General features: G+C 35.7%; 2 protein-coding genes, 1 non-coding gene and 1 pseudogene across 4 annotated transcripts; 3 read left to right on the top strand and 1 right to left on the bottom strand.

Moving 5' to 3' along the window:
• The first annotated feature begins 1,541 nt into the window (after positions 1 to 1,541).
• Positions 1,542 to 7,342, top strand: LOC113768080 (probable leucine-rich repeat receptor-like protein kinase At1g35710). The gene is made up of 7 exons (XM_027312318.1): positions 1,542 to 1,670; positions 2,751 to 2,778; positions 2,875 to 2,955; positions 3,037 to 3,233; positions 5,972 to 6,080; positions 6,308 to 7,241; positions 7,327 to 7,342. Exons 1-7 carry the CDS (start codon positions 1,542 to 1,544, stop codon positions 7,340 to 7,342), a joined length of 1,494 nt encoding a protein of 497 aa, XP_027168119.1.
• LOC113753058 lies at positions 4,276 to 4,381 on the bottom strand. The gene has a single exon (XR_003464961.1). It is a non-coding gene; the product is annotated as a U6 spliceosomal RNA (small nuclear RNA).
• A 61-nt stretch (positions 7,343 to 7,403) lies between the features above and the next one.
• Positions 7,404 to 9,760, top strand: LOC113759189 (MDIS1-interacting receptor like kinase 2-like). 2 transcript variants are annotated; one of them, XM_027301787.1, is made up of 3 exons: positions 7,404 to 8,893; positions 8,986 to 9,288; positions 9,429 to 9,760. In XM_027301787.1, exons 1-3 carry the CDS (start codon positions 7,408 to 7,410, stop codon positions 9,434 to 9,436), a joined length of 1,797 nt encoding a protein of 598 aa, XP_027157588.1. In that variant the 5' UTR covers positions 7,404 to 7,407; the 3' UTR covers positions 9,437 to 9,760. The 2 variants fall into 2 exon arrangements, with proteins under 2 accessions (XP_027157588.1, XP_027157580.1); XM_027301779.1 differs by having other exon boundaries at positions 8,986 to 9,297.
• Positions 9,761 to 12,861: 3,101 nt separating this feature from the next.
• Positions 12,862 to 25,307, top strand: LOC113768070 (annotated as a pseudogene).
• Positions 25,308 to 25,677: the final 370 nt, after the last annotated feature.

Here is a 25,677-nt window from a genome sequence, read left to right as displayed (position 1 = left end):
CGATAGAGTATATCAGGACAAACTCTATAGTTGTGGTTCCGCTTACTAAGGACTTGCTACTCAAAATGTTTCATGAACATACTGCTCATATGGGTGTCATATTATCAAGTGATGTTCAGTTTTAGTAGGAATTTGTTATTTTAAATGCTCTTACTATATTGATATTTTTCTGTTATTAATGTTTTAAGGATATTTTGTGCATAAATAAAATTTAAATTTATTTACACTCTGATTTTGGTACGATTTGATTTCATGAAAGTTTAAAATGGATCAGTTGAAAATAGGCATGTTATAATCACATTGCATGAAATTTTCATCTTAGAAATTCACATCATGATTCATGTCATTCAATTGCATCAATGTATGTGACCATTGATGGGTTGAATTATGAAATTGTAACAAATACCGCTTTGATCCTATGTTTGTGTAATTGATGGATCGAATTGGTTGTAAATACAGTTTGCTAATGACAATAAAGTTGGGCTCATATGTTTAATTGCAACATATAATTATAAAGTTACACATATAATCCAAATGGAAGATTTTTGGATTTTTAATCCAACGTTGGATTTATATGTGAATAATTATGTATTACAAACTGTTAAATAAGAGTAAATTCAATTAAAGTGATTAATTATAATTTGGATTTTAATATATCTAATAGGATTTGGGCCTTTAATGTGTGGAGATTTAAGGATAATTCCTATTTCTATGATAGGTTGAAATAGAAATTCAAAAGGTAATAAGCAATTTATCTATAAATAGGGTTATGGTTCTCGGGACACATGTATTCTTATTGTCGCATTTTTAGTATTATAAAATAACTCTTTCCTGATCCCATGATCAGAAAAGATACCCGAGAAAAACTAAAGAATTCTCTCAAGAATTAGTTACGTGTTAACTTGGAAGGCTACCACAATATTTCTAGAGATTCAAATATCAGTTAATCAACATGAATTCAGGTACGCTCCCGCAATTTTACTATTAATTGATAGAGTGAAATTTGTAATAAATTTATATGCATAAGTTGCTAGTTAACCATATTATTTGAACTTTATTTTGCGTAGAAACTATTAAATTTTACTCTTATATTGTTCTAATAGGTGAAAAATTCAATTGAAGGGAAAATGAACCAAAAAAGTGCCCCGGAGAAGCAATGGAAGAGGAAAAAGTCAAGAGGAAGAGGTTTCGCAGGAACGACACATTTCAATATTTTGGTGATAACTTAAGCTACATAAATCAGATTTAGATGATTCTTGATTCAATTTGAAGCTGAGAGAATGATTTACAATTCTTATCAAGATATCAAAGTTTGGTTCTCACATTTTCATAGTCAAATATTCAAAATATTGAAGTATAGTTGCGCTGCGAAGTTCGTCCGACTAGTTCTTAGTATTTTGAGCATATCTTAGCATCAAAACTTCCAAATGACATGATTCATAAGGTATTGGAAAATTAATTCAAACGGCTACAACATTTTTGTTTTGCACAAGAGCTGATTCGGCCTCGATGATGGAGATTTTTGGCCTTGAAGTAGATCCATGCGCGGATCCGAAGTGAGATCCACCTGCGAATCTTCAATAACTTGCATTGATGTTCATGTCGGAGTTGTTCTAGTCCAATCATTTGAAGGAACTCCGCCGCCGGAGTTTAGGCCAGTGTTTGGGCTGGTGTTCATCCAGAAAATGCGTGAAATTGACGTTTTTTAGCTCTAATTAGCCCAATCATTCCCTGTTTCGGATACTACTTTAAGAAACTATAAATAGGACTATCTAGAACGTTTTTAGGGGTGAAAAACATTAGTCTATGTTCGTTTTAACATCTTTCCATAGTTTATTCTTGAGAGATCAAAATCAAATTGAGAGGAATCAAGGAGCGTGCAAGAGGAGAAGATTGAAGCAAGCAACTGAAAAGTTTTCTTACTCTTTTTCTTATCTTTGTAGTAACTCTTTGAATTCGTAGTTTTAATTTTCAAATCATGTTGAACTAAATTATTTCTAGGGTTAGGGTTTTTATGAAAGAATTTGATTCATTTTTCTAGTTTAATTTCTTACATTTTGTTATGATTTTATTTATCTTGGTTTTAATTACATGTTTATTCTTGGCCACCATAGATATGTTTCTAGAGTTTGTATTGAATTGAGAAAGGAGATACAGCTGTGCACTAGATAAATAAACATACTAAACCTAATCACGAGAGTAGGTTAAGATTTGTATGATGCACTTATATCACCGAAATTCTTAAAAGGTTTAATTGAATACTTGCCATCTTGAGACAGATGTAACATTTAATTAGACACACTTTAGATGTATCAAGAGACAATCTAAAATACAATTGCGTGATGCATTCATGATTTGTTAAGAAATTAACTATATAATTGACTCAAATTTTGAATTAAAATCTGAAACCCTAAATTCATGTCTATTGTTTTCTCACCACACTTTATTTGAATTGATTATTCTTTTATTGCTTAGTTAGAAAATACAATTGTTTGAATTTAAATTTTGTTATTTTGTTGGAATAATTAAAGTAGAAAATTAACTCGTCACTGTGGATTTGACCCTAAAATACTCCAAGTAAATTATTATTACGATCGACCCTGTGCGCTTCCAGGAATTCGTCGATCATTAATTTATTTTTTAATAATCACCATAAAATTGATTTTAATGGGTGATGGTTTTCACCCAAAGTCAATATAAACAACCACTAACATGTTTTGCTTGATTTAGAATACGTGGCTTGGTTTCAGACTTTGGCACTGCTAAATTTCTGCAGAGGTACTCATCCAATTGGACTCCTCTTGCTGGCACATTAGTCAATATAAACAACCACTAACATGTTTTGCTTGATTTAGAATACGTGGCTTGGTTCAGACTTTGGCACTGCTAAATTTCTGCAGGAGGACTCATCCAATTGGACTCCTCTTGCTGGCACATTGGGATATATTGCACCAGGTAATTAACAGGATTATAATTTCTCTCTATTTTCAGGTATTAAGTGTACAGGTTTCGCTGATAACATGATTTTCCATGCAGAATTTGCCTACACAATGAGAGTCACTGAAAACTGTGATGTTTATAGCTTTGGGTTCCTGACATTGAAAATAATCAAGTGGAAGCACCCTGGGGAATTAGTTGGCCATCTGATTTCTTCAACAGCTGGAGCCAGAGAATTGAAAGACTTGTTGGACCAGAGACTTTCGCATCCCTCACAAGAAATTGAAAAGATTCTGGTATTCGTCCTCAAAATAGCAGAGGCATGTTTACATGTGAATCCAGAATCTTGGCCAACTATGCATCTAATTTCTAGTTTGTTAAAATTGTAATTCTTAAAAAGGTTCCAAACCTATAAAATTGTATTCTTAAGAAGCTCCAAACCTATTGTAGGTATTTTATAAATAAATACTCCCCACCGGGCAACACATTAATGATTTTTTTAGTTCTATTTTATTTTTGTTTTAACAAATGAATCAAGGAACTTACAGTCCCTGTTATTTCGGGGAAGGTTGGATTGGGTGGTACGGAAGTAGGGAGTATAAGCAAAAAGTCTCGGGTTCGAGTTCTCCCGCTTACACTAAAAAAAGACGGTCATGTTATTTCATTTGGCCTTGAATCTTGCCTCCTTTTTACTCAATATATCATGTTTCTTACATTGCCTGTGATAGGACAGTGAATAGAGCAGATGGGCATTTTATTTGCTAGCTAACTCTTGTACTTTTTAATATTTTTATGGGTGCTATTCGAGTATTCTTCTTTATCATTCTAGCTGTATAAAACATCACGTTTGGCTTTGAAAAATCAAGTCTCTATAATATAATTTTTATAATCACTTCAATTCATCACATGAATGACCAAACATAAAAGATAGTGTACAACATCACATTTACCTTTGTAAAATCAAATCTGTATAATAAAATGTTTGCATAAGCAAGTTTTGCATCTGAGAACCAAATTGACCCTATTTAAAAATTACCCAAAGTCATGCTTCAGAACATTTTTTTGCAACAGTATTTGAAATAAACAATTATTCTTTTGTCTATTATTCTTTTTCTTTTTGGGAAATTTATCTAAAATAGTATTGTCAATCAAATTAAAAAAAAAAATGACCCCATGAGTTAAACAAGGCATCAGATGCATGCATATTTAGCCCAAATAGAAATGGACCCTAATCAACAACAAAAAAAAATGCACAAAATGAGTTTGTGAACTATCTACCGGCCATGTTTAAATGTAGATGAAATACATTTAGACCCAAATCAGCATAGAAAAGCCCAAAACAATTTGAACAACTTTTCGATTTGTGAGGTCATTCTTGCACTGGGCCTTGCTAATCTTCTCTGTATAGTGCCAATTTCATTGGGTGTCACTAAAGCCTGTAGGCCGATCCATTTTGGCGTTCGCAACTAATGCGGTAACTGAGAAGCAATAGGAAGGATTTTAAGCGTCAATATTGTCATCAAACCTGGCCCAAAGCATTAAACATTTAACTATTGGATACATATGCTTTTTGCCTATTTTACATCCACAAAAGTAAAACTCAACTTCATCCGAATTTATTCATCAGATCTAGTCTACTATTAAGCTAAAATACGAGAAGAATTGATCTCAAGAGAACAATAATATTAATTGGCTAAATAAAAGTCTCTATTTATTTTAATGGTTTTACTAATTTAAAAAATAGGGAGAAAGAAGGGGAATTTCAGGTCATGATCTCTATCATATATGTATATATATGTCATGTTTGTAACTACAATGAAAAAAATTCTGTATTTTGTAAATTTCAAGAAATACTCATGCTTTTTAACTACAATGATAAAGTTTGTGTATATGTCATGTTATAAATTTATACATATAAAATCCAAGAGAGGATGAAACGTAAACATACTTTTATGCCTCATACATAAGGATAATAGTTAAAATTGACATATCAAAATTATTCCAAATAATATTTCGCTTGCATCACAAACACATTTCCCAACCTACATTTTTATATTCCCAATCACCTTTTTATCTCACATACAACATATCACAAAAAGTGCTACAGTAATTATTCCAAATAATATTTCAAATAATACACTATCCAAACAAATAGCTTTTCAAATTCATAATAAATTCACCAGTAACTTTTATTCCATAACTTACAAAGTTGTTCATACTTAAAAAAGAAGAAGTTGTTCATACCGTTCACATACACATTTATATGCACTATTTCGCTCAACTCATATTTTGGTGTCGAATTTTTAATCATATATTTTAAAAAATTTTTATGATAAACGCATGTAGAATAACTAATATTATGATGGTTCTGTATTTTACTAACTTTGTCTCTCACAAACAAACACAAATGTACAAACATATAGATAAATTCAAAATACAAGCAACACCAAGTAGAACAGAAAGTATTGCTGCCAGTATGTAAATCATATTGCAAAATAGCACATTATACTTTCTGTTTTGAACCTTGTTCATTTTAAGCACTTTCTCGAGTATCTGTTCTATGAAAAGGTCAGTTCGCCTAAAACAAGAAAAGGCACATAAATTTCAGGTGGCTGGGACAGTGATCAGCTAGGCATATGCCTTAATTGTCTATAGGTTGAATATGGATTTGCAGAAAGTAGATTCATCACGAAGCCAGTGAGAAGATTGAGGAGAAGAAGGAGCTCATTGGGACTCAGAAACTTTAAATAGTATTAAGTTCCTAAGGAAACTGTTGGAGGAATTCTGGTGAATTAGAAACAGCACAAGACATGTACTAATAGCTTAGCTAGATTCTCATCAAATAGTTGTAGGGACTAATGAGTGAATGGATTCGTAGCCTCTAATGATTTAATTGATTAAAGACCACATATTTGGCAAACAAATTTTACCATCAAAATCTATAGGGATAAAAATATGATTCCTTTTTAATGTAAAGTAGTAATAATAGTAAGCATGATTAATCATCAAGCAAAATGTAATTTACCCCTTGCAGATGGTCAGGTCAATTGCTACTTTTGTATCTTTCAGACGACCCGCTGAGTGGAAGACTCAGAAGTCTGTTCTTGTCTGGTTTCTCTGTAACTTCTTCATTGGAAATTACGGTAGCTCAAATTGACTGAATTCTTGTATTGTCAAATCCATACAACTTAGAAACCAAGGCGAAGAAGGCTTTTAATTTCTAGCCATAGACGTACAGATTATTTAAAACAAAAAGCTCTTCTAAGCCATCTTGAGGGTAAAGAAATCATGAGTTCTTTGGCAGTTGAAAAGAATATTTTCAGTTTCGTTTTGGTCCTACTTTTGCACTTGTTATTTTCTCTTCTTCAAGAAAATGGTGGTGCTTGTGCTTCAGCTGATGAAGCTGCTGCACTTTTCAATTGGAAAACCAGCTTTCAAACCCAAAACACCTCCCTGCTAACTTCATGGAACCTTAAGCCGATGAATCCCAAGAATGCTTCGGGGCTTCCACAGCAATGCACTTGGTTTGGCATTACATGCATAAATGGAAGTACCAACAGATTGAACCTCACAAATGCAAGTGTTAAGGGTACACTCTACAACTTCCCATTCTCATCCCTCCCAAATCTTGAATATCTTGATCTAAGCTGCAATGAACTTTTTGGAACCATGCCCCCTCAGATAGGTAACCTTTCCAAGCTTATTTATCTGAATTTGTCAGCTAATCAATTTTCACAAGAAATCCCACCTGAAATAGGCCATTTAACCAATCTTCTGGTCCTCCACTTAAGGGAAAATCAGTTAAATGGCTCAATTCCTGCTTCTTTGGGAAATTTGAAAAATCTGAGTTATTTGTCTCTCTATAACAATTCACTTTCAGGTGTCATTCCTCCTGAAATAGGAAATATCTCTAAGCTACTTTATTTAAGAATGAGCATCAATAATTTATCAGGTCCCATTCCCCCAGAGATAGGGAAGTTGGCATCCCTTCAGAGTTTGGGTTTGTCCAAAACTAACCTTACAGGTTCAATCCCAAAAGCGTTAGGTAATTTGACTAACTTGACTATTCTTTATCTCTTTGGGAATAAACTTTCTGGTTCAATTCCTAGGGAATTGGGGAATTTGAAGTCTATTATGACCATGGAATTGCAGAAAAATCAACTTACTGGTTCAATTCCCACTTCTTTTGGGAATTTGAGTAAATTGAAAACTCTGTTTCTGAACCACAATCGACTTACTGGTTCCATCCCACAAGAACTTGGGAAATTGACAAAGTTGGTTGTCATGGCAATGGACCATAATCAGTTCTCTGGTCATTTGCCACAAAATCTCTGCCCAAATGGAACACTTACGTACTTCGCTGTACACAACAACTTGCTTACTGGTCAGATCCCAAGAAACTTGAAAAACTGCTCAAGTTTAGTCAGGGCTCGTTTCAGTGGGAACCAGCTCACAGGAAACTTATCAGAAATGTTCGGCATATATCCACAATTGCACTTCATGGATCTTAGTAACAACAGTTTCTATGGTGAACTTGCTAGCAGCTGGGGAAGGTGTACAAACCTGACTACTCTATTGATTGCCAAGAACAAAATTACAGGTTCCATACCACCAGAATTTGGAAATTTGACTCTGCTGCATGTACTTGATCTTTCATCAAATAACTTATCTGGTGAGATTCCAATCGAGTTGGGAAATTTAATTTTTATGCTAAAGCTCGATTTACATGAAAACCTGTTTCATGGTGGTGTGCCCCAAGTATTAGGATTGCTGACAAAACTGCTTTACCTTGACCTGTCTATTAACTCCTTGAATGGTCCCTTACCAGGAAATTTGGGATATTTTCAGGAATTGTATCTATTGAATTTCAGTTACAACAATTTAAGCCAAAAGATTCCTATCCAGATAGGCAGGTTAACTCAGGTTTGTTTGTTGGATCTGAGTCATAATTCCTTCAGAGGAGAAATACCATCTGAATTTGGAAATTTGCAGAATCTAGAAGCTTTGAATCTCTCCCATAATAGCCTCTCAGGTTTGATTCCCAAGAACATTGCCCAACTGCCTGGCCTATTGAAAATTGATGTATCTTTCAACAACCTCGAGGGGCCTGTTCCATATGGGAAAGCTTTTCAAAATGTCACCATACAACAGTTGCAGGGGAACAGAGATTTGTGTGGCAATATTACAGGGTTGCAACCTTGTGGAAGCTTGTCTGAAAAACCTGTCAGGAAAAAAGGCCATAAACTAATTCTCCTAATTGTGCTTCCTGTTTTGGGAGCAGTGCTGCTTAGTTATGTAGTCGCAGGAGTTATCATTTCATCTGCACGTAGAAAAAGATGCAGAAGAGCTAAAGATGGAAATGTGAAAGATGATGATCTGTTTTCCAGATGCATTTTTGATGGCAAGGCAATGTACAGAGAAATCTTAGAAGCCACGGAAGCCTTCAATTCATTTTTTTGCATTGGGGAAGGAGGTTATGGACGTGTATACAGGGCAGAACTTGAGTCCAAAAAGATAGTAGCTGTAAAGAGACTTCATCACTTGTCTGAGACAGCAGACCGTAAAGCTTTCTTGAATGAAGTAAATGCTTTGACAGAAATCAAGCATCGAAATATTGTGAAACTTTATGGTTTCTGCTCAACTGCTCAACACTCCATTTTGGTTTATGAGTACCTTGAAAGAGGAAGCTTGGCCAAAATATTTCACATGGATGAAGAAGCTAAGAAACTGGATTGGAAAAAGAGGGTGAATATCATCAAAGGCGTAGCTCATGCGCTGTCTTACATGCATCATGATTGTTCACCACCAGTAGTTCATCGCGACATCACAAGCAACAATATTTTGCTTGATTGTGACTATGAGGCTCATGTTTCAGATTTTGGCACTGCTAAGCTTCTCAAAAAAGACTCAGCGAATTGGAGTGCTCTTGCAGGCACATATGGATATGTTGCACCAGGTAAACAAGGTTTAATTCCTCCCCATTTTTGGTATTACTTCGAGTAACTAAAACCGTCATCACAGGCCATCATAAATTGATATTCCTTGCAGAGTTTGCCTACACAATGAAAGTAACTGAAAAGTGTGATGTATATAGCTTCGGAGTCCTGATCATGGAAGTGTTTAAAGGGAAACACCCTCGTGATTTAATCCCTTGTCTACAGTCTTCAGCACCTGGAGATATAGAGCTGGAAGACTTGTTGGACCAAAGACTTCAGTATCCTGCTCAAAAGATTCTAGAGATTCTGACGTCCATCATCAGAATTGCTAGGTCATGTTTACATGTTGATCCACAATCCAGACCAACTATGCACTTCATTTCCAGGTCGTTATCAGTTGCTACACCATTTCCAGGTGATCTTGGTAAATAAACAAGGCCATTGAATTAAATAATTGACAATTTATAGAATTTGGTCGATGCTCTTTTCTTTTGGTCTTTATATATCTTCCCTTCCTTCGAACTCACAATCAAATACTTCTTCTTTCTGCATTAGACAAGTAAGCAATACCTGCAAGAGATTGAGATGATGAACAATGCAGAAGATTTGTAAGGCCTGGTAACATATGATCACATGCATTTCCCATGAAATTCAGCTTACGTTTTTCAGTCAATTTGGAGACTATTGTGTTTTATCCCCCCTCCATGATCAGTACTTTACAATTGTAAGACAGGAATTGAGAATGTTTTGAGCCATTATGGGGAGGAATTAAGCAGTTTGCTACAGTGATGCACGTGTACGAGTATCAATCAAAGGTGTAGTCCGCTAAAGATTTTCTCCAAGTTCAAAGGTCACATAATTTGTATATTATGTTTTAGAAAAGATTCGTATCGAATCATCTCCTACTCTTTTTTTTTTTTTTTCAATTCTAATATATTTCTTTCATTGTATGGCTAAAACTTTCTAGTTTTAATAGCAAAGCCAAATGGTAGTTATATTCGATGATAAAAGAATAAAGCTCTCAAAGGAGGACTCTTGGAATTCTCCCTACTATTAGATTCATGATTCGAATCTCGAGTTTGACAGTTGAAAGTGGGAAGGACTGTGGACAAAGGGGTGGAAGGTAAAAGAAGAAGAAAAAAAAAAGAATAAAGCTCTTAGTGAATTGGGAAAAGAAATTTAGAATATTCAAATTATTTGACACTCTTCACGAGGCATCTAATGGTACGTACGTCTTTGTTTACCCTTGTTCACATATCAATGTCCCATATAAATTATTTACAAGATTGGAAAAGTACCCAATTGCACAATGTGGTTCCTATCAGTAGAATTGGGAACTTTCGTAGATATTGATACCCCTCAAATATAAGAAACTCCATGGAAGAACATTGACAAATAAAGCATCCAAAACCTCAATTGAGTAAATATATCATCAACATTATAATCTTATAATAAAAAAAAATGTAATCAGCTAACGATAATATATGTGTACACACGAGTTTCATTAGTTTTAATGATGTTGATGTGTTAGTTAAAAATTGTAGAAATCTTATAAGGACAATTGAATTAGCTAAGTTATTAGCCTAAAAAAAAATCCAATTATCTAGCTAGGTTAGCTCACCAAGATGCCAGATTCTTTCCACCAATTATTTCATGGCAAGAACTTAAGACCGGGATGGAAAGTCAAGCCATCGTAACATATAGTAATATTACAGGACACATTCATTTTAAATTTGTCAATAATGCTTTGATTCTTGAGACTTGCTGATCTAATTGCTCTGGCATGAAAATTCTTGAATTCAAGACACCAAAGAGAAAAACAGGTAGTAGGAGATTCTCACTCTTAATCCTCTAAAGCAGAGAGAAAAACAGTTTAAAAATGAAAGGCTACAAACCACAATAAATGACTATAAATGATTAGAAACAATACTTTTTTTCTTTTGGGTTAACGATGAATCTTTTTTGCCAAAGCAATTTTAATCTTAAAGTAAAAATAATTAAAGCCCGTCCTAGTCAAATCCCACTGGTCTCAACAAATCCATCAGTGGAAGCTCAGCCACTGAACTCAAGATACGTTTATTAGGTAACAATTGTTACTTTGCTGTTTGTAACTTGCAATTAACTACACTTATTCGATTTTCTTTTGTAATACAACCCCATCACGTTTAACATCCCAAATGATTCTTACGTATTGATATCCATGGGAAAAAGAGATATGTTTTATGTTCCAACGAAGAATCGATTGCTGCGCTGTCCCTTTTCTTTCGGAGCACCTTCCTATTCCCAAGCAAACTGAGAAGGTTTATAGTGCTACTTTACTTATGTTGTTAATTTTGAGTGTGTTGGCGGATAATTTATAAATAACACTTTTTCAGACTTATTGCTGATACTAAATAGCAGTAATAAAAATTGGGATAATTTTAGAAACCTCCCTTGAGGTTGTTATCAATTTCATTTAGCTTCTTTAAGTTTTTAAAAATTACACATACCTCCCTTATCATTTAAAATAAAATGATAATACTACCCTTAAATATTTTAATGAAATTCTCTTGTTTGGTATGCTTATACTTAGAATGTCTTTTAAAATTATTTTTTTATTATTTTTTCTTCTTATTTATTTTTTTTATTTTTTGCCAATAAAATTGAAGAAATATTACTATTCCCTTTAGTTTCTATTATAACCAAATGTCGAATTAGTGATCTTTTTATGAGTTAACTTATATATAATGCAATGTTTTTACTGATCCTTTTTTTCCTATTTTTTGGTATTAAAATTAACAATAAATAAAAAAGAAATAGCCCAAAACCACTATTAAATTATGATAATCCCACTATTCAAAAAATTCATAAACTCTAAATGAATTATTTCAATATTTTCTTTTCTATCTTATAAATCTAAATTCATAATAAAATACCATCTAAGGTATCCTATCATAGTGATAAAATTATTATTAGAGTTAATCTTATATACATTGAAAGTGTATACACTGTTAATGTATAGAAAATTAATTCTTATTATTATAGTTGTTTATCAAATAGTATGTATGGATATGAAAATTTTGGCACATTTTCTTTATAATTATACTAGATAATCTTATAATTGTATAGAAAAATAAATTAAAACTCATTACACAAGGGTATTTTTGGGTATTCATTTTAAAATTTGACCAAATCAATATTATTTTAAGGTTTTGTAACTAAAACTATCAAATCAAGAGAGGTAGGTGTAATTTTTCAAATCTCAGAAGAGTTTAGTGAAATTGTCAGAAACCTCAAAGGAGGTATCTGAAATTATTCCTAAAAAATTAGTATTCAATTTTCTCCTATAAGTGATCTATCATTTTATAAACATGCACTTACTTACTCGTGATATTGACCAAAATTAAAACCATTCAAAAACATTATCTTTTCTACCACTGAAAGAAGATAAGGTTACTTTAGTTTAAAGGCTGGCGCGTGACACTAGTGGCCCCGAAATCCTTTTTTTTTTTTCCACTTAGGGGTGTCCCAGCCCTTTTTTTTTACCCGAAATCCTTTTCAGTACCAAAATTTTCAACAATTACAATATATTTCCACGCTAGTGGCCCCGAAACCCTTTTCAGTGCCAAAATTTTCAACAATTACAATGTTTCCCCGCTAACAATTACAATATTTCCACGCTAGTGGCCCCGAAACCCTTTTCAGTGTGCTAACAATTGTAAATTGTTGCAAACTGGATTCATAAGTCAATTACGCATGGGAATCAAGTGGATGCTTATAAGTCATATCTACAAGTTGGTGTTATTGTCCAACAAAAAAGAGTCAAAGTCGTTAGCCATGAAGCCAAATTACATAAGCATTATTTCAACAAAGTACTGTACAAGTCTATGGTCTATAATGCTGATGTTTTATGTGCTAAGCACAAAATCTGAGATCACAGCATTTTCCTGGGATTTGTTTATTTAAACCCGCTCAAGAAACTTTGCCTTAACTGCATAGGATTAACGGCATGGAATCCACGGATGAACATCAAGCCCTGGCAGTGGAAGAATTGGCTATTAAAGCCAATAGCCCTCCTACAAGTTACATCGTCAAAGACTCTGAAAGCAACATTTCTACCACCCTTCCAATATTGGAGATTCCAACTATTGATACCAGTCTTCTGAGCTCTTCTTCATTTGAGGCTGCAGGCGAACTGAGGAGATTGCGGACTGCTCTAAGGTCGTGTGGTTATTTTCAGGTTTATTCAAAACTTCAGCCCTCGACAAGTTGATTCTTAGTCCATACCATGTGCTTCCCCTCCACTCTAATAGTTAATTAATGTCTCATTTCTTACTCAAACGTTTTTCGTGTGTTTTTGGGTATTATAGGGTGTGTATTTTAAAAGTTTTGGATAGTTTTTTTTTGAGATTATTGTAGTTAAAGTTGTTAAAAAATTTGTATGAGAAAAACTTAACAAAAAATTCATCTGCCAAATAGGGCTGTCATTAATTGAAATACTTATTTTACATTTATTTAGATATATGGTCTACTCACTTTGCATAACATCATAGGGTTTTTTATGGAGTATGTGCAAAACTAGAGCAGGATTAAATGGATATTATGTGAAATCATAGGGAATAAATTTGGATATTATAATATCATCACGCACATTTTTAGATGTCTGAGTCAATTGTATAATTGAGGGGCTTTCTGTCCATTTTTCACTTCACATAAAATTATAAGGAAATTATGTGGATATTTTGAAATATTAAGAGAGCCATGCGGTAACATGAAATTATTAGTAATGACCCTATTCATCAAGATACTATATGGTAGAAGAAAGAAAACAACACTAAGGAAAACTATGTAGAATCATTTATCCAAAGAATCGCAACATTCACTAAATCTATTAGGACTATCGATCCCCAAACCAATTTGTTCTTCTATATTTACCAATTCATTTACAAAAGTAGTGCTTGGAATTTCAGGCAATTAACCATGGAATGAGTGCTTCATTTCTGGATGAAGTGCTTGAAGTCACTCGAAAATTTTTCAAACTTCCATTGGATGAGAAAAGGACATATTCCAGGGATGAAAACGGGATTGACGGCTATGGGAATGATGTAATCTATTCAGATCGTCAAACCCTTGATTGGAATGATCGGCTGTATCTTCATGTGCTCCCGGAGAGTATCAGAAAATTCGAAAAATGGCCTTGCCTTCCTCAAAATTTTAGGTAAACCTGCCACATCTCACCATAGAATTACAATTTTTACTTGGCGTAGTCTATACTACATATGGATTTCAGTGTAAATCACTGGTTTTTGTTGTTGCTAGGAACTAATCTATTGAACCTCCCTTCCTCCCCCCCCCCACCAAAAAAAAAAAGACTGATTTAATTAGTCAGCACTCCGCCAACTTTGGCATAAGGTTTTTACTAATCCGTGCAGAATAGGCAAACAAAATAGAGAGAGTGAGTCCACTATAAATTTCAAACATTATCATTCACCTCTAAAAATGAAGAAATTTTAGAGAAGAAAATTCAAACCTTTGCAGATAACTGTATACCGACCTAGCTCTTATTGTTTACCTGTCTTAGAGCACGGAATAAAAAAAACTCTTGACATACTATTGCTCTTATACACAGGGAATTATTATTGAGTAGATGTCCTAATTTGCCGACCCCATCTTTCTGTCATACTTTGATTTTAACACTTATGAGCCACAAAATTACGAATTTGGCTACCATCAACCTATATGCTCGAACAATTAACGTAATTGGACTGAAACTAATTGCGTCGAGAACACATAAGAATGTGTCCTATTTTCCAGTACACCAGTGCTAACTAGGAAATAAGCAGGTATGCATACATATTTTATCTGCTTAATTGTGTTAGCAGCTTCTGAAATTGGATTTATCTGGCTACAGTTAGTGATTTCAAGGTGTTAAATGAAAGAAAAAAATGGGCTAACTTTTTACTTGTTAGTCTCTTAAAAGATGGGACAAAAATATACAAGTTGCAAAAAAAAAAAAAAAGGTAGACGTAATACTTTTTAGGTTGATTTCTAGAAAATGTAATACTTTTTTCTTGACTTGACAGGGAAATCTTAATTGAATTCACAGAAAGATTGCGGGTGATGAATGAAATCATTGTTAAGGCCATGGAAAAGTCACTTGACTTGGAAGAAAACTGTTTTCTTGATCAATTTGGTGAAAGTCCCATAGTCCTTGCAAGGTTTAACTTCTACCCTCCATGTCCATGGCCTGATCGCATACTTGCTGCCAAACGCATGAAGATGCATCAGGAACCACTTATCTCTTGCAAGACAAAGAAGTGGAAGGCCTTCAAGTCTTGAAAGATGATCAGTGGTATCGAGTTCCGCTTACTCCCAATAACATTGTCTTTAATGTTGGTGATCAATTTGAGGTAACTTTCTTTCTGATTTTCAAAGGTATTATTTCTAGCTTCAATGAAAAAAATTTACATATTATATCTAGGTCTGTCAATGGAGTTGGGTTTGACAAAATTTTAAGGGTCCAGCCTCATGTTTTATTCGACTGGATAGAACTAAGGCTTAAATTTTAAACTCAATTTAATTTTGAGTTGAGTCGGAGTTTCGTTAAACTCAGCTGGATTAAAAGCCTGTTTGGGATTGTGGTAATTTATTGAAAAGTACTTCCCTAGTAAAACTTTTAATAAAAATACTTATTAATTGTTTAAGTGCTTTTAAATATATTGTTTGGAAACATAGTTGAATAAGTAGTTATTGTATTAGATAATGTGTAATTTGAAAATTTTTAAAATTATTTATCTCTTTATTTGGTTCATAATATAGGATAAAATGATTAAATTTAATGTTTTATTTTTTAAATCACAAAAATTACTCTAAAAGTACTAAATTTGACCTTTTGCTAAAAGTGTTTTTAACACCACAAATTTTACTCATAATTTTATGGGATAATGTTTACTAAACCGTTTCAAAGCACTTTTAGCACCTAAAAGTGCTTTTTCACCAAAAGTACCGCAACCCCAAACGGGACCTAAATCCCGACCATATAGTATTATATACATAATATAATACTATATATTGTATACATAGATGTATTATATACATAATAATGTATATTGTCTATAATTATGCATACTATAGTGTAAAAAATTAATAATCTACTCCAGTCATATGGTAATATATAAATCTCAAACATAAATTATGCATAAGTATGCATAATGAGTCGAGCATGGGCCCACAAATTGAGTCCAAAATCCAAAGAACGAAAGCTCAAATGCTATCCTTTTGGCGAGCTAATTTTGGCTTGTCAAGATCTAAATTAAAAAGTCCAATTGATTTCTCTAGTTATATCGAAGCAAATAACTAAACAGCCAAAAGGAAAAAAAGAAAGAAAAAGAAAACAGGAGGCCGTGTATTCAATGTATTATACTTAATTTTTGGGGGGACTACAATACTTATCAATTGGTGGGAGGAGTACATTTGACAGAAAACCTTATCATTTATGAGAATTTTTTATATTGTCCTGTTTTATTTTAGTTTCTTAGATTGATATCCTAAATACTTGTAGAATCTCTAGTTGGAGGTAGTGTTAGGTTAGGTGGTAAGATGAGGGATAGCAAGTGAGAAGTCTTGGACTCAAAACTTTTCATTTACCCAAAAAAAAAATTGTAAAAACTAGTACAACTTCCAGTTCTTATGATATTCTAAAACTAAAATCTCAATTTGTGGCTAAGTGTTAGAAAATTGGTTTAATTTCTTTTAGTTAAGTTTCTTATTTGGTGTGGGAAGTAACTAGTTTCCTAATTGGATTTAGTTACTTGAAGTAGTAGTCAAGTAAAGCCCTATTTAGTAGGAATTAGATGCTATTTCTATATGAGTTTAGGAAATAATATTGGTTTCCAATTGTTATTTGGTTTTTTGGAAGTAATGTTCTCTATATATAGGTGGGTTGGAAAACACACAAAGAGAAACACAAGAGATACACAAGGGCATCATGTAGTCTTATACATGGGGTGTGAGAGAGCGCTCTTAGGAGATGAGATGGTATCAAGGGTTGAGTTTGGATTCAAGTTGTATTCTTGTATAGGATTTTCCTCTCATAATAAAGAACATGTTTCTCTCCGTGGATGTAGGCTCAATGGTGGAGTCGAACCACGTTAAATATTGTGTGTCGTCTATCTTTCAAGCTTGTGGCATGTTCCTCATTAAATTGTTGTGCACTTGATATCTCAATAGTTGTTTATTCCGCGCTTGAATCCCTAACAAGTGGTATCAGAGCTTCAGATTGCGAGACTGGGCAATAAAGCAAAGTTCGTGGTTGGATCCTAGTTAACTATTGAGATCAAGTGGATTGGTAGCTGTCACCAATTGAACAATTTATTGGGTGGTATCCTTGTTTCAATGGCTTAACAAAAGCATTGATGATGAAGGATGAAAAGTCAAAAAGTATAGAGATGCTTGACGGTGAATCTAGGCAGGTGATTCAAGGGTCAAGAAAAAGGTGGAGTCCAATATTGATTTTGGACGTGAATCGGTGGAGACTTTCTCACACCTCCAACGGTTGATATTTCATCCCAGTGGATTTTAGATTTTGGTTATATTTTTTGGGTGGTGTGGCACGTGTCCCAAAGAAACAAGGAGATCTAATTTCTATGCACCAGAAGACTCTGACAGTTACGAGTTTTTCGTTTTAGGTAGAGTCTTGGAAACCACACGTGGCGAGACAGTCCTGAGGTTGGGAAGAAGTATGGTGACTTTACCACTTGATTGTCTCAATGGTTAGGGTTAGAGCTCACAGAAGAGGACCCCGGATTGCAAGTGGTAGTGAGAAGAAATCCTGCAAAGGGAGACGGTGAATTGAGGCACATTCTTGCGAGTCAATAGGAGATTAGACTCGGGGCAACTACACATGTTCATTTGCCGATTGAATCAATTTGGTGTCAGGACTGTATTGATTCGGGTGTGTAGTTTGGTACCATATTATTTGGTAGTTGAAGGCAAATGGTTGCTAAAAGAAATTTTCACCAAGGTGGAGATTTGTTAGAAAATTGGTTTAATTTCTTTTAGTTAAGTTTCTTATTTGGTGTGGGAAGTAACTAGTTTCCTAATTGGATTTAGTTACTTGAAATAGTAGTCAAGTAAAACCATATTTAGTAGGAATTATATGCTATTTCTATATGAGTTTAGGAAATAATATTGGTTTCCAATTGTTATTTGATTTTTTAGCAGTAATGTTCTCTATAAATAGGTGGATTGAAAAACACACAAAGAGAAACACAAGAGATACACAAGGGCATCATGTAGTCGTATACATAGGGTGTGAGAGAGGGTTCTTGGGAGATGAAAGATGGTATACAAGGGTTGAGTTTGGGTTCAAGTTGTATTCTTGTATAGGATTTTCCTCTCATAATAAAGAACAGGTTTCTCTCTGTGGATGTAGGCTCAATGGTGGAGTCGAACCACGTTAAATATTGTGTATCGTCTATTTTTCATGCTTGTGGTTTGTTCCTCATTAAATTGTTGTGCACTTGATATCTCAATAGTTGTTTATTCCGCGCTTGGATCCTAACACTATGTTTGCATCTAATAGCAAGGTGATCAAAAAGGCCATGCCAACGTATTTACACGAGTGAATTATGACATTTTTTTACTCAAAATGCCACAATATTGACTACGGTGCCATTTTCTAGAATATTGGTTGGAATCTTGATTGCTCTTACCTTCAGTGCTACATTTTCTTGACTATTTCTACTAAGAATTGTGATCATTACACTCACTTGCCTTCAAATTATTCCAATCACAAGCACTTAAATGGGTTTTAATGGTATGATCAACTAGGTGACGTTTATAGGTGAGTGGAATACAAAATGATACTCAAGAAAAACTTCTCTCTCTTGGGAGTCTCCTTTCTCTCTCTTGGGAGTTGTGCTTTCTTCTTCCTGGGTGTGGGAGTTTATGTCTGAAAGGTCAGACAGTTTCAAAAAGTTTTCAAAAGCTCACAAACCCGGGACATTGAATTCCCAAATGCCTTGCTACCAACAAAATCAGATTATGTAGGGACCGGCGACAAATCTGCATTTTTTGTCCGAAACCATTTAACTACCAACATCATTTATGGCCGACAAATGAAGAACATACTGGTAATGAAAATAGAGCTCATACCTGCATGGGTGCAACAAAAAACAGAGTCTTTCCACTCGACCGTTCCATATGCTCTAACAGGTAAAGGGTTAACATCTCTCTGCTGAACTTTGTCCGATCGTGTTTCTTGTCTCTTCCTCTTTTCTTTCTTCTTCATTTTTTTTCCTCTGGTGGCTGTAGGTCTTATTTTCTGCTTGTGTAAGTCTTAGGAGTAGTAGTCCTTTTTGGTTAGTAAAGGTCAGACTTTTCTCTTGCTTGGCGGAATCAGCTCTTGGTTAAGCTTTCCTTTTGAACTCAAAAGTTGTGTTTGATATTTTCCTGGGAGGTAAAGCGTCGATGGCAGAGGAACTAGCTTCTATAATGCAGAGGTTTGCACTCTCCAAGCAAGAGTTGGGAGGTACAGCTCTGGAACTGGGAGATGCTAACACGGGTATTTAGGAGTGCCAGCTGAGTCTGGTAGGAAGAGTGATAAGGGAGAAGCTGATTAATTTTGTGGGGGTGAAAAATTTTGTAAGCCTGGTTTGGGGCTATCCTCGTGGGTTGACTGTTATGGAGTTAGAACCTAACTTGTTTCAGTTTATGATTCCGAGTGCTACTGATAAAGAGAGGATTTTGAATGGAAGACCTTGGATAGTAGATAGCCAAATATTGATACTCAGAAGGTGGTATAATGGGATAGAGGAGGACAATGGTGCTTTTAAGTTGGCTCTTTTGTGGATACAGGTGTGGAATCTTCCTGTACATTGGATCTCGAAAGAGGTTGGGTGGAAAATCGGATCCATTTTTCCAAAAGTGACGGAGGTTATAATACCCCAAACGGGAGGAAAGGAAGGGAGGCACTTGAAGATGTTGGTGATCGTAGATGTTTCCCGTCCACTGGTGAGAGGATCAGTAGTAAAGCTTAGTGGAGTAGGGAAATGGATTAGTTTCAAGTATGAACGGTGCCTGAACTTCTGTTATGGGTGTGGTATAATTGGACACAGTGAGAGAAATTGTAAAACTTCTTCTAGCATAGGAAGAGGACTATCAAATAACCAATACGGACCAGGTAACTGGAATAAAGGAGTTCCACAGGCTGAACAGACTATAAGTAGAGGAAGACAAGATAAGGTGCTGTGGGGTTTTAAGGATGGGGAACTGGTGCGAAAAGGAGGAAGTGAGGACCCTCAGGGTTTGGAGAATAGCACGAAAGGAGGCTATGAACAAAGGGTTATGAGAAAAGAGGTGCCAACCAAGGTGATAGAAGGATAGGAAAGGGACGCTCAAGCAATTCCAAGTATAATGAGCCAGAAGGATAGCTTAGAGGGGACAAGCAGAAATCCAAAAGTTTCAGCACCTATTGAGGTACAAGTCATGGAGACAAATAGCATTACTGAATGACAGGATATGTGGTCAGGAGACCAATGTAGCATTGAGACGGAGAGGAGAAGAGAGGCAGGAAATGTTGTAATTGTGGATGAGGGGGACATGGGGATAGAAGACATGCTGCAGGAAGAAAATGAGATACAGGAGAGGAAACAGGTGGCTATCCAGAAGATGAACGCTAGAATTACAAGACAACTTAAGCCTCCGAGCAGGAAGAGGACTCTTTTCGGTGAAACGGATGGAACTGTCAGGACAATAGAGACTAGAGGAAAGAGGAAAACGTATCAAGAGGATACTGAAATGGAAGAAGCTGAAGGGGAGTGCTTGAATTTAAAAAGGAATAAGAGGGATCAGTCCTTGGAAATACGGTTAGAGATTGCTGAAGGTGAGAGGGGGACCAGCCTTAATGGGTCCCCAAGTGGACAATGAGAGTGCTGGTGTGGAATTACCAAGGTACAGGAAGCCCCTTGACAATTCACCAGCTGAGGGAGGCTTGCAACCTCCTCTCCCCAAGTGTTGTTTTCTTGTGTGAAACTAAGAATAGGGACAAGTATATGGAGACTGCTAGGAAAAGGCTGAATTTTGATCATAGTGCGATTGTAGAGTCTATGAATAGGTCTGGGGGGATGGCCTTATTTTGGAAGCAGGAAGTGAAATTTACAGAAATACATAAGACAACGTTCACCATTGAGGCTCATATAGTGGACCACAGTCAACATTCCGACTTGTGGCTGATTGGTGTATATGCAAGTTGTGATGCAGCAACTAGGAAGAATCAGTAGAAAGTGTTGAATGAAAGAAAAAGACTATGGGGACAAAGGTGGATAGTTGCAGGAGATTTTAATGATATAGTGTCCAATGAAGAGAAATGGGGAGGAAGAAGAAGAGAAGAGTGGACCTTTAGAGATTTTAAGCAATTCATTCCTGATAATGAGCTGATCGATGTAGGTTTTGATGAAAATCTTTGGACTTGGTGTAATAACTGGGAAAACGAAGGAGAAATTAAACAAAGGTTGGATAGAATGCTTTGTACTCATACCTGGTTCCAGATGTTTGACAAAACAAGGTGCAAACATGTCGACAATTACAGCTCAGATCATAGTATGATTATGGTTGATACTGAACCTGAAAAGGACAAAAGAAGGAAAAAATTCATTTTTGACAAAAGATGGATACAGCAAGAAGGGATTACACAGGTGGTTGAGGAAGCTTGGAAATTTGAAGTGGAAGGATCAAGAATGTACCAAGTCACTAGAAAGATTTCTAATTGTAGAGTGGCTCTTCTGAAGTGGAAAAATAGTTTTCAGCATAACTCTAGGAAAGAGATTAACAGAATCAAGGCAGACATGGAGAGGCTTAGAGATTTTACTGAGTTTCACAAAGGAGCTATGGATGACCTTAAGACTCAACTTAAGAGAGCTTACTCTAATGAGGAAATGTACTGGTCTAAAAAATCTAGAGTTACTTGGTTGAAGGAGGGAGACAAAAATTCACAGTTTTTCCATGCTAGTGTCAAAGGTAGAAGGAAAATGAATAGGATGGTTAATGTACAAAGAGATGATGGATCATGGACGTCAAATGAGAAGGAACTAGGAGAGGAAGTGGCTAGCTACTACTAAAAACTCTTTAATAGTCAAGACACTGAAGGCGTTGAGGATATCTTGAGGGGAATACCAAACACAATTTCTGATCAAACGAATGCAAATCTGACTAGAACTGTCACTGAGGCTGAGAGTAAGTCTGCATTTTTTTTCTATGCATCCCAACAAAGCCCCTGAGCCTGATGGGATGACACCTCTATTTTTCCAAAAATTCTGGAGGGTTATCAGGTCTAATGTTGTTCCAGCTATCCAGAGTTTTTTCCACTCAAGTTTCATGCTAAAGTCTCTTAACCACACGGTTGTCTCTTTGATTCCCAAAGTTGAGATGCCAATCAATCTTAAACAGTATAGACCCATAAGTCTTTGCAATGTGTTGTATAAAATCATTTCCAAAGTGCTTGCCAACAGACTTAAACATAATCTGGACTGTTGTATAAGTAAGAACCAGGCAGCTTTTGTCCTAGGGAGACAAATATTAGATAATGTCATTGTGTCCCATGAATATCTCCATTATCTGAAAAACAAAAGACAAGGTTCAGTAGGGTGTATGGCATTAAAACTTGACATGGCAAAAGCCTATGATAGGATTGAGTGGAAATTCTTAGGTGCAATCATGCAGAAAATGGGATTCTCAGAGAGATGGATAAACTGGATATGGAAATGCTTGTCAACTGTCTCATATTCGTTCAAGATTAATGGTGATCAGAAAGGCTATGTCACTCCCAAGAGAGGTATAAGACAAAGGGATCCTCTATCCCCCTATTTGTTCTTAATTTGTTCTGAGGGTCTATCAAACCTACTGTGAAGAGCCGAGGCAAGCAAACTGATGTCAGGTATTAGTATCAGTAGAAGAGGCCCATCAATATCACATTTGTTTTTTGCTGATGATACTTTAGTTTTTGCAAGGCAAGCCCAGATCAAGCTGAGGAACTCATGAACATCCTAGCCATATATGAAAGAGGCTCTGGTCAGATGGTAAACTATGACAAATCATCCGTGTTCTTCAGTAAGAACACAACGGAGGGGGAGAAAGTTGCTGTGTGTAGAAAGTTAGGAAATGTCCAAATGGTAAACCAAGGTAAATATCTTGGACTGCCTATGGTCATTACACGGACGAAGGAGCAGCTGTTTGGTTTTATCAGAAATAATTGCCAACAAAGGATGGCAAGCTGGAAAAACAAAATGTTCAGCAATGCAGGAAAGGAAGTGCTACTAAAAGCCATCACAATGGCTTTGCCTACGTATGCCATGTCCTATTTCAAACTTCCAGGAAAACTCTGTAAAGATATTAGTGCTATGATGGCAAGGTACTGGTGGGGAGAAGACAAGGGAAAAAAGAAGATGCATTGGTGTTCCTGGTCAAAACTTACGAAGGACAAAGGCAGAGGGGGAATGGGATTTAGGGACCTGCAAAATTTTAATAAAGCTCTCCTTGGCAAGCAACTCTAGAGGCTGGTAACATGCCCAAATTTATTGCTAAGTAAAATTATGAAGGCAAAGTACTTTCCAGATAGATCATTATTCCAGTGTAAGGTGAGCCCAACTGCTTCATGGGTTTGGAAGAGTATGGCCAGTGTTAGAGATGAAGTGGGGAAAGGAATTTGGCGGAAAATTGGGGATGGTAGCAGTACCAACATTTGGAAGGATTGTTGGATCCCAAATAACAAAGGAGGGACACCTACTACTCCTAAACCCCAAAGCTGCTGCCTAAACAAAGTGAAAGAACTGATAACAAACTTCAGGTGGAATAGACTACTGATTTTCAGTATTTTCAATGGCAAAGATGCTGAATAAATCCTCAAAATCCCAATAAGCATGGCAAGAAGGGCAGATAGCAATTACTGGATAGCAAGCACCAATGGAAACTACACTGTGAAGTCAGCCTACAAGATGTTGGTAGGGGAGGAGAAAACTACTAATATTGGAAGGGGAGTAGCTAGAGGGCAAGGGGAAACCAGCTTTAATGGACAGAAGGAGAAAGATTGGAGCAAAATGTGGAGAATGGACATTAAGGGTAAACACAAGACCTTTCTTTGGAAATGTCTGAACCAAGCTCTACCAGTGAACGAGCTCATATACTATAGAACCAGAATGGGGGAACCAATTTGCCAAGTCTGTGGCGCAGGAGAGGAAACCATAGAACACTTGTTTTTCTTTTGCAATGCAGCAAAGGAAGTATGAAGGTTCGCACCAGTGCAGTGGGATGGCATTGCTGACAGTAGAGGCAATTTCAACAAATGGTGGAGTGGACTAATGGAAGCAACAAGCAGAAATGAAGGTCACCAGCACCAAGCTCTTACTGTGAACATCCTCTGGCAACTGTGGAAAGCCAGAAATGAGAAGGTCTTTAACAACAAGTGCAGGACTCCTTTTGACATTGTACAGAAAGCTCATCTAGAATGGATAGAGTACATTGAAGTGAAAAGTAGAGAGAAGTGGGTGAGCAGCCAGGAAACATCAGCTAGTGATGAAGAGGGACCGTGTGACATTATACACAGCAACAAGATGACAATTGAAGTGGAGGTGAGCCAGCTGAAGGAAAGCAAAACTGTTGGCATTGGCATAGTGGCAACAAAAGACAACAATGTGCACGTTGCATGGGCCATGCAAGACAGAAGTGCAAGTGACATTTTACTGGATTATACTGCTGCGCTCAAATTAGCATTGTGCAAAATCAGAGAAAAGCCTTGGCCAGATGTTAATCTACTAGTTTCATCCGCTCAGTTGTTATGAATGCTGCGAACTCACAAGACACAAGACATCAGACTTTTTGCTCAATTGGAAGACATTCACATGCTCAAAGCTTTGTTTATGAACTGCTCATTCAGCTTGGTTGAAAACCAATGTAATAGATTAGGGAGAAGAATTAGCAAGTATGCTACTACATTAGTGCAAGATGAGGAATATCTAAGTCCTCTGTGTCAAACGACACAATTGTAAAGCTCGTGATGGGCCTTTGCTCAAGTTTATATAGCTTGTTTTTGAAATCAATATATTTCCTATCGTTTCCGTAAAAAAAAAAAAAAAGAATACAAAATGATACTCGTCATATGCTTATGGTATAAATATTACTGTACATTGCTTTCCTTAAAAATCTACATTCTTGTTTGCTAAGTTGGCTTGTACTATTGTGCAGATAATGACTAACGGGATATATAAGAGCCCCATACATAGAGTAGCAACAAACAGAACAAGAGAGAGAAAGACTCTGGCTTTGTTCTTTGCTCTTGAACCAACAAGGGAAATCAAACCGGTTGAAGGTCTAATCAGCAACAAAAACCGGAGGATGTACAAAAATGTCACAGATTATTCGCGAAACTATGTTGAGTATGTTCAGCAGGGAAGAATGCCTTGATGCAATGAAACTTTGACACAGACAACGAGAAGAATTTATTTTAGTTGTCAGGTAGTTTTAGATTCCCCTTTTATCTTCGGTTCAATATGCATTCAATATTCATCAGATATAATAGTTGAAAAATGTAATTGCCTATACTATTTTACTTGTCGTCGTTATGAGATTGATTATTATTTACAAATTAAATTCATCTAAGAAAATTCAGCAGTTCCATGCATATAACATCTTTGTATGTCAATCATCTGCGAATTACTTTGAAAACATGATTACTGCGAAGATCTCACATTAATTGATAGTAAGAAACATTCTAAGATAGGATGCTTATGGTAATGTAAGGAGAAGGCCCAAAGTACATCGATTGATAACTAAG

The sequence above is a fragment of the Coffea eugenioides genome, chromosome 1 (genome assembly GCF_003713205.1).
Source record: "Coffea eugenioides isolate CCC68of chromosome 1, Ceug_1.0, whole genome shotgun sequence".
In the NCBI taxonomy this organism is placed as follows: Eukaryota; Viridiplantae; Streptophyta; class Magnoliopsida; order Gentianales; family Rubiaceae; genus Coffea; species Coffea eugenioides.
The sequence above is the reverse complement of the archived record's forward strand: the minus strand, read 5'-3'. Positions and strand labels throughout refer to the sequence as shown.

Bases quoted from the DNA above. Each gene is read 5' to 3' on its own strand.
- LOC113768080 (XM_027312318.1), top strand. From the start codon at position 1,542: ATGCGCGGATCCGAAGTGAGATCCACCTGCGAATCTTCAATAACTTGC. The intron at 1,671-2,750 runs GTGTTCATCCAG...GCTTGGTTTCAG, and splicing joins TTAGGCCAGTGTTTGGGCTG to ACTTTGGCACTGCTAAATTT. The intron at 6,081-6,307 runs GTAGCTCAAATT...CTCTTCTTCAAG, and splicing joins CTTCTTCATTGGAAATTACG to AAAATGGTGGTGCTTGTGCT.
- LOC113759189 (XM_027301779.1), top strand. From the start codon at position 7,408: ATGTTCGGCATATATCCACAATTGCACTTCATGGATCTTAGTAACAAC. The intron at 8,894-8,985 runs GTAAACAAGGTT...TATTCCTTGCAG, and splicing joins ATATGGATATGTTGCACCAG to AGTTTGCCTACACAATGAAA.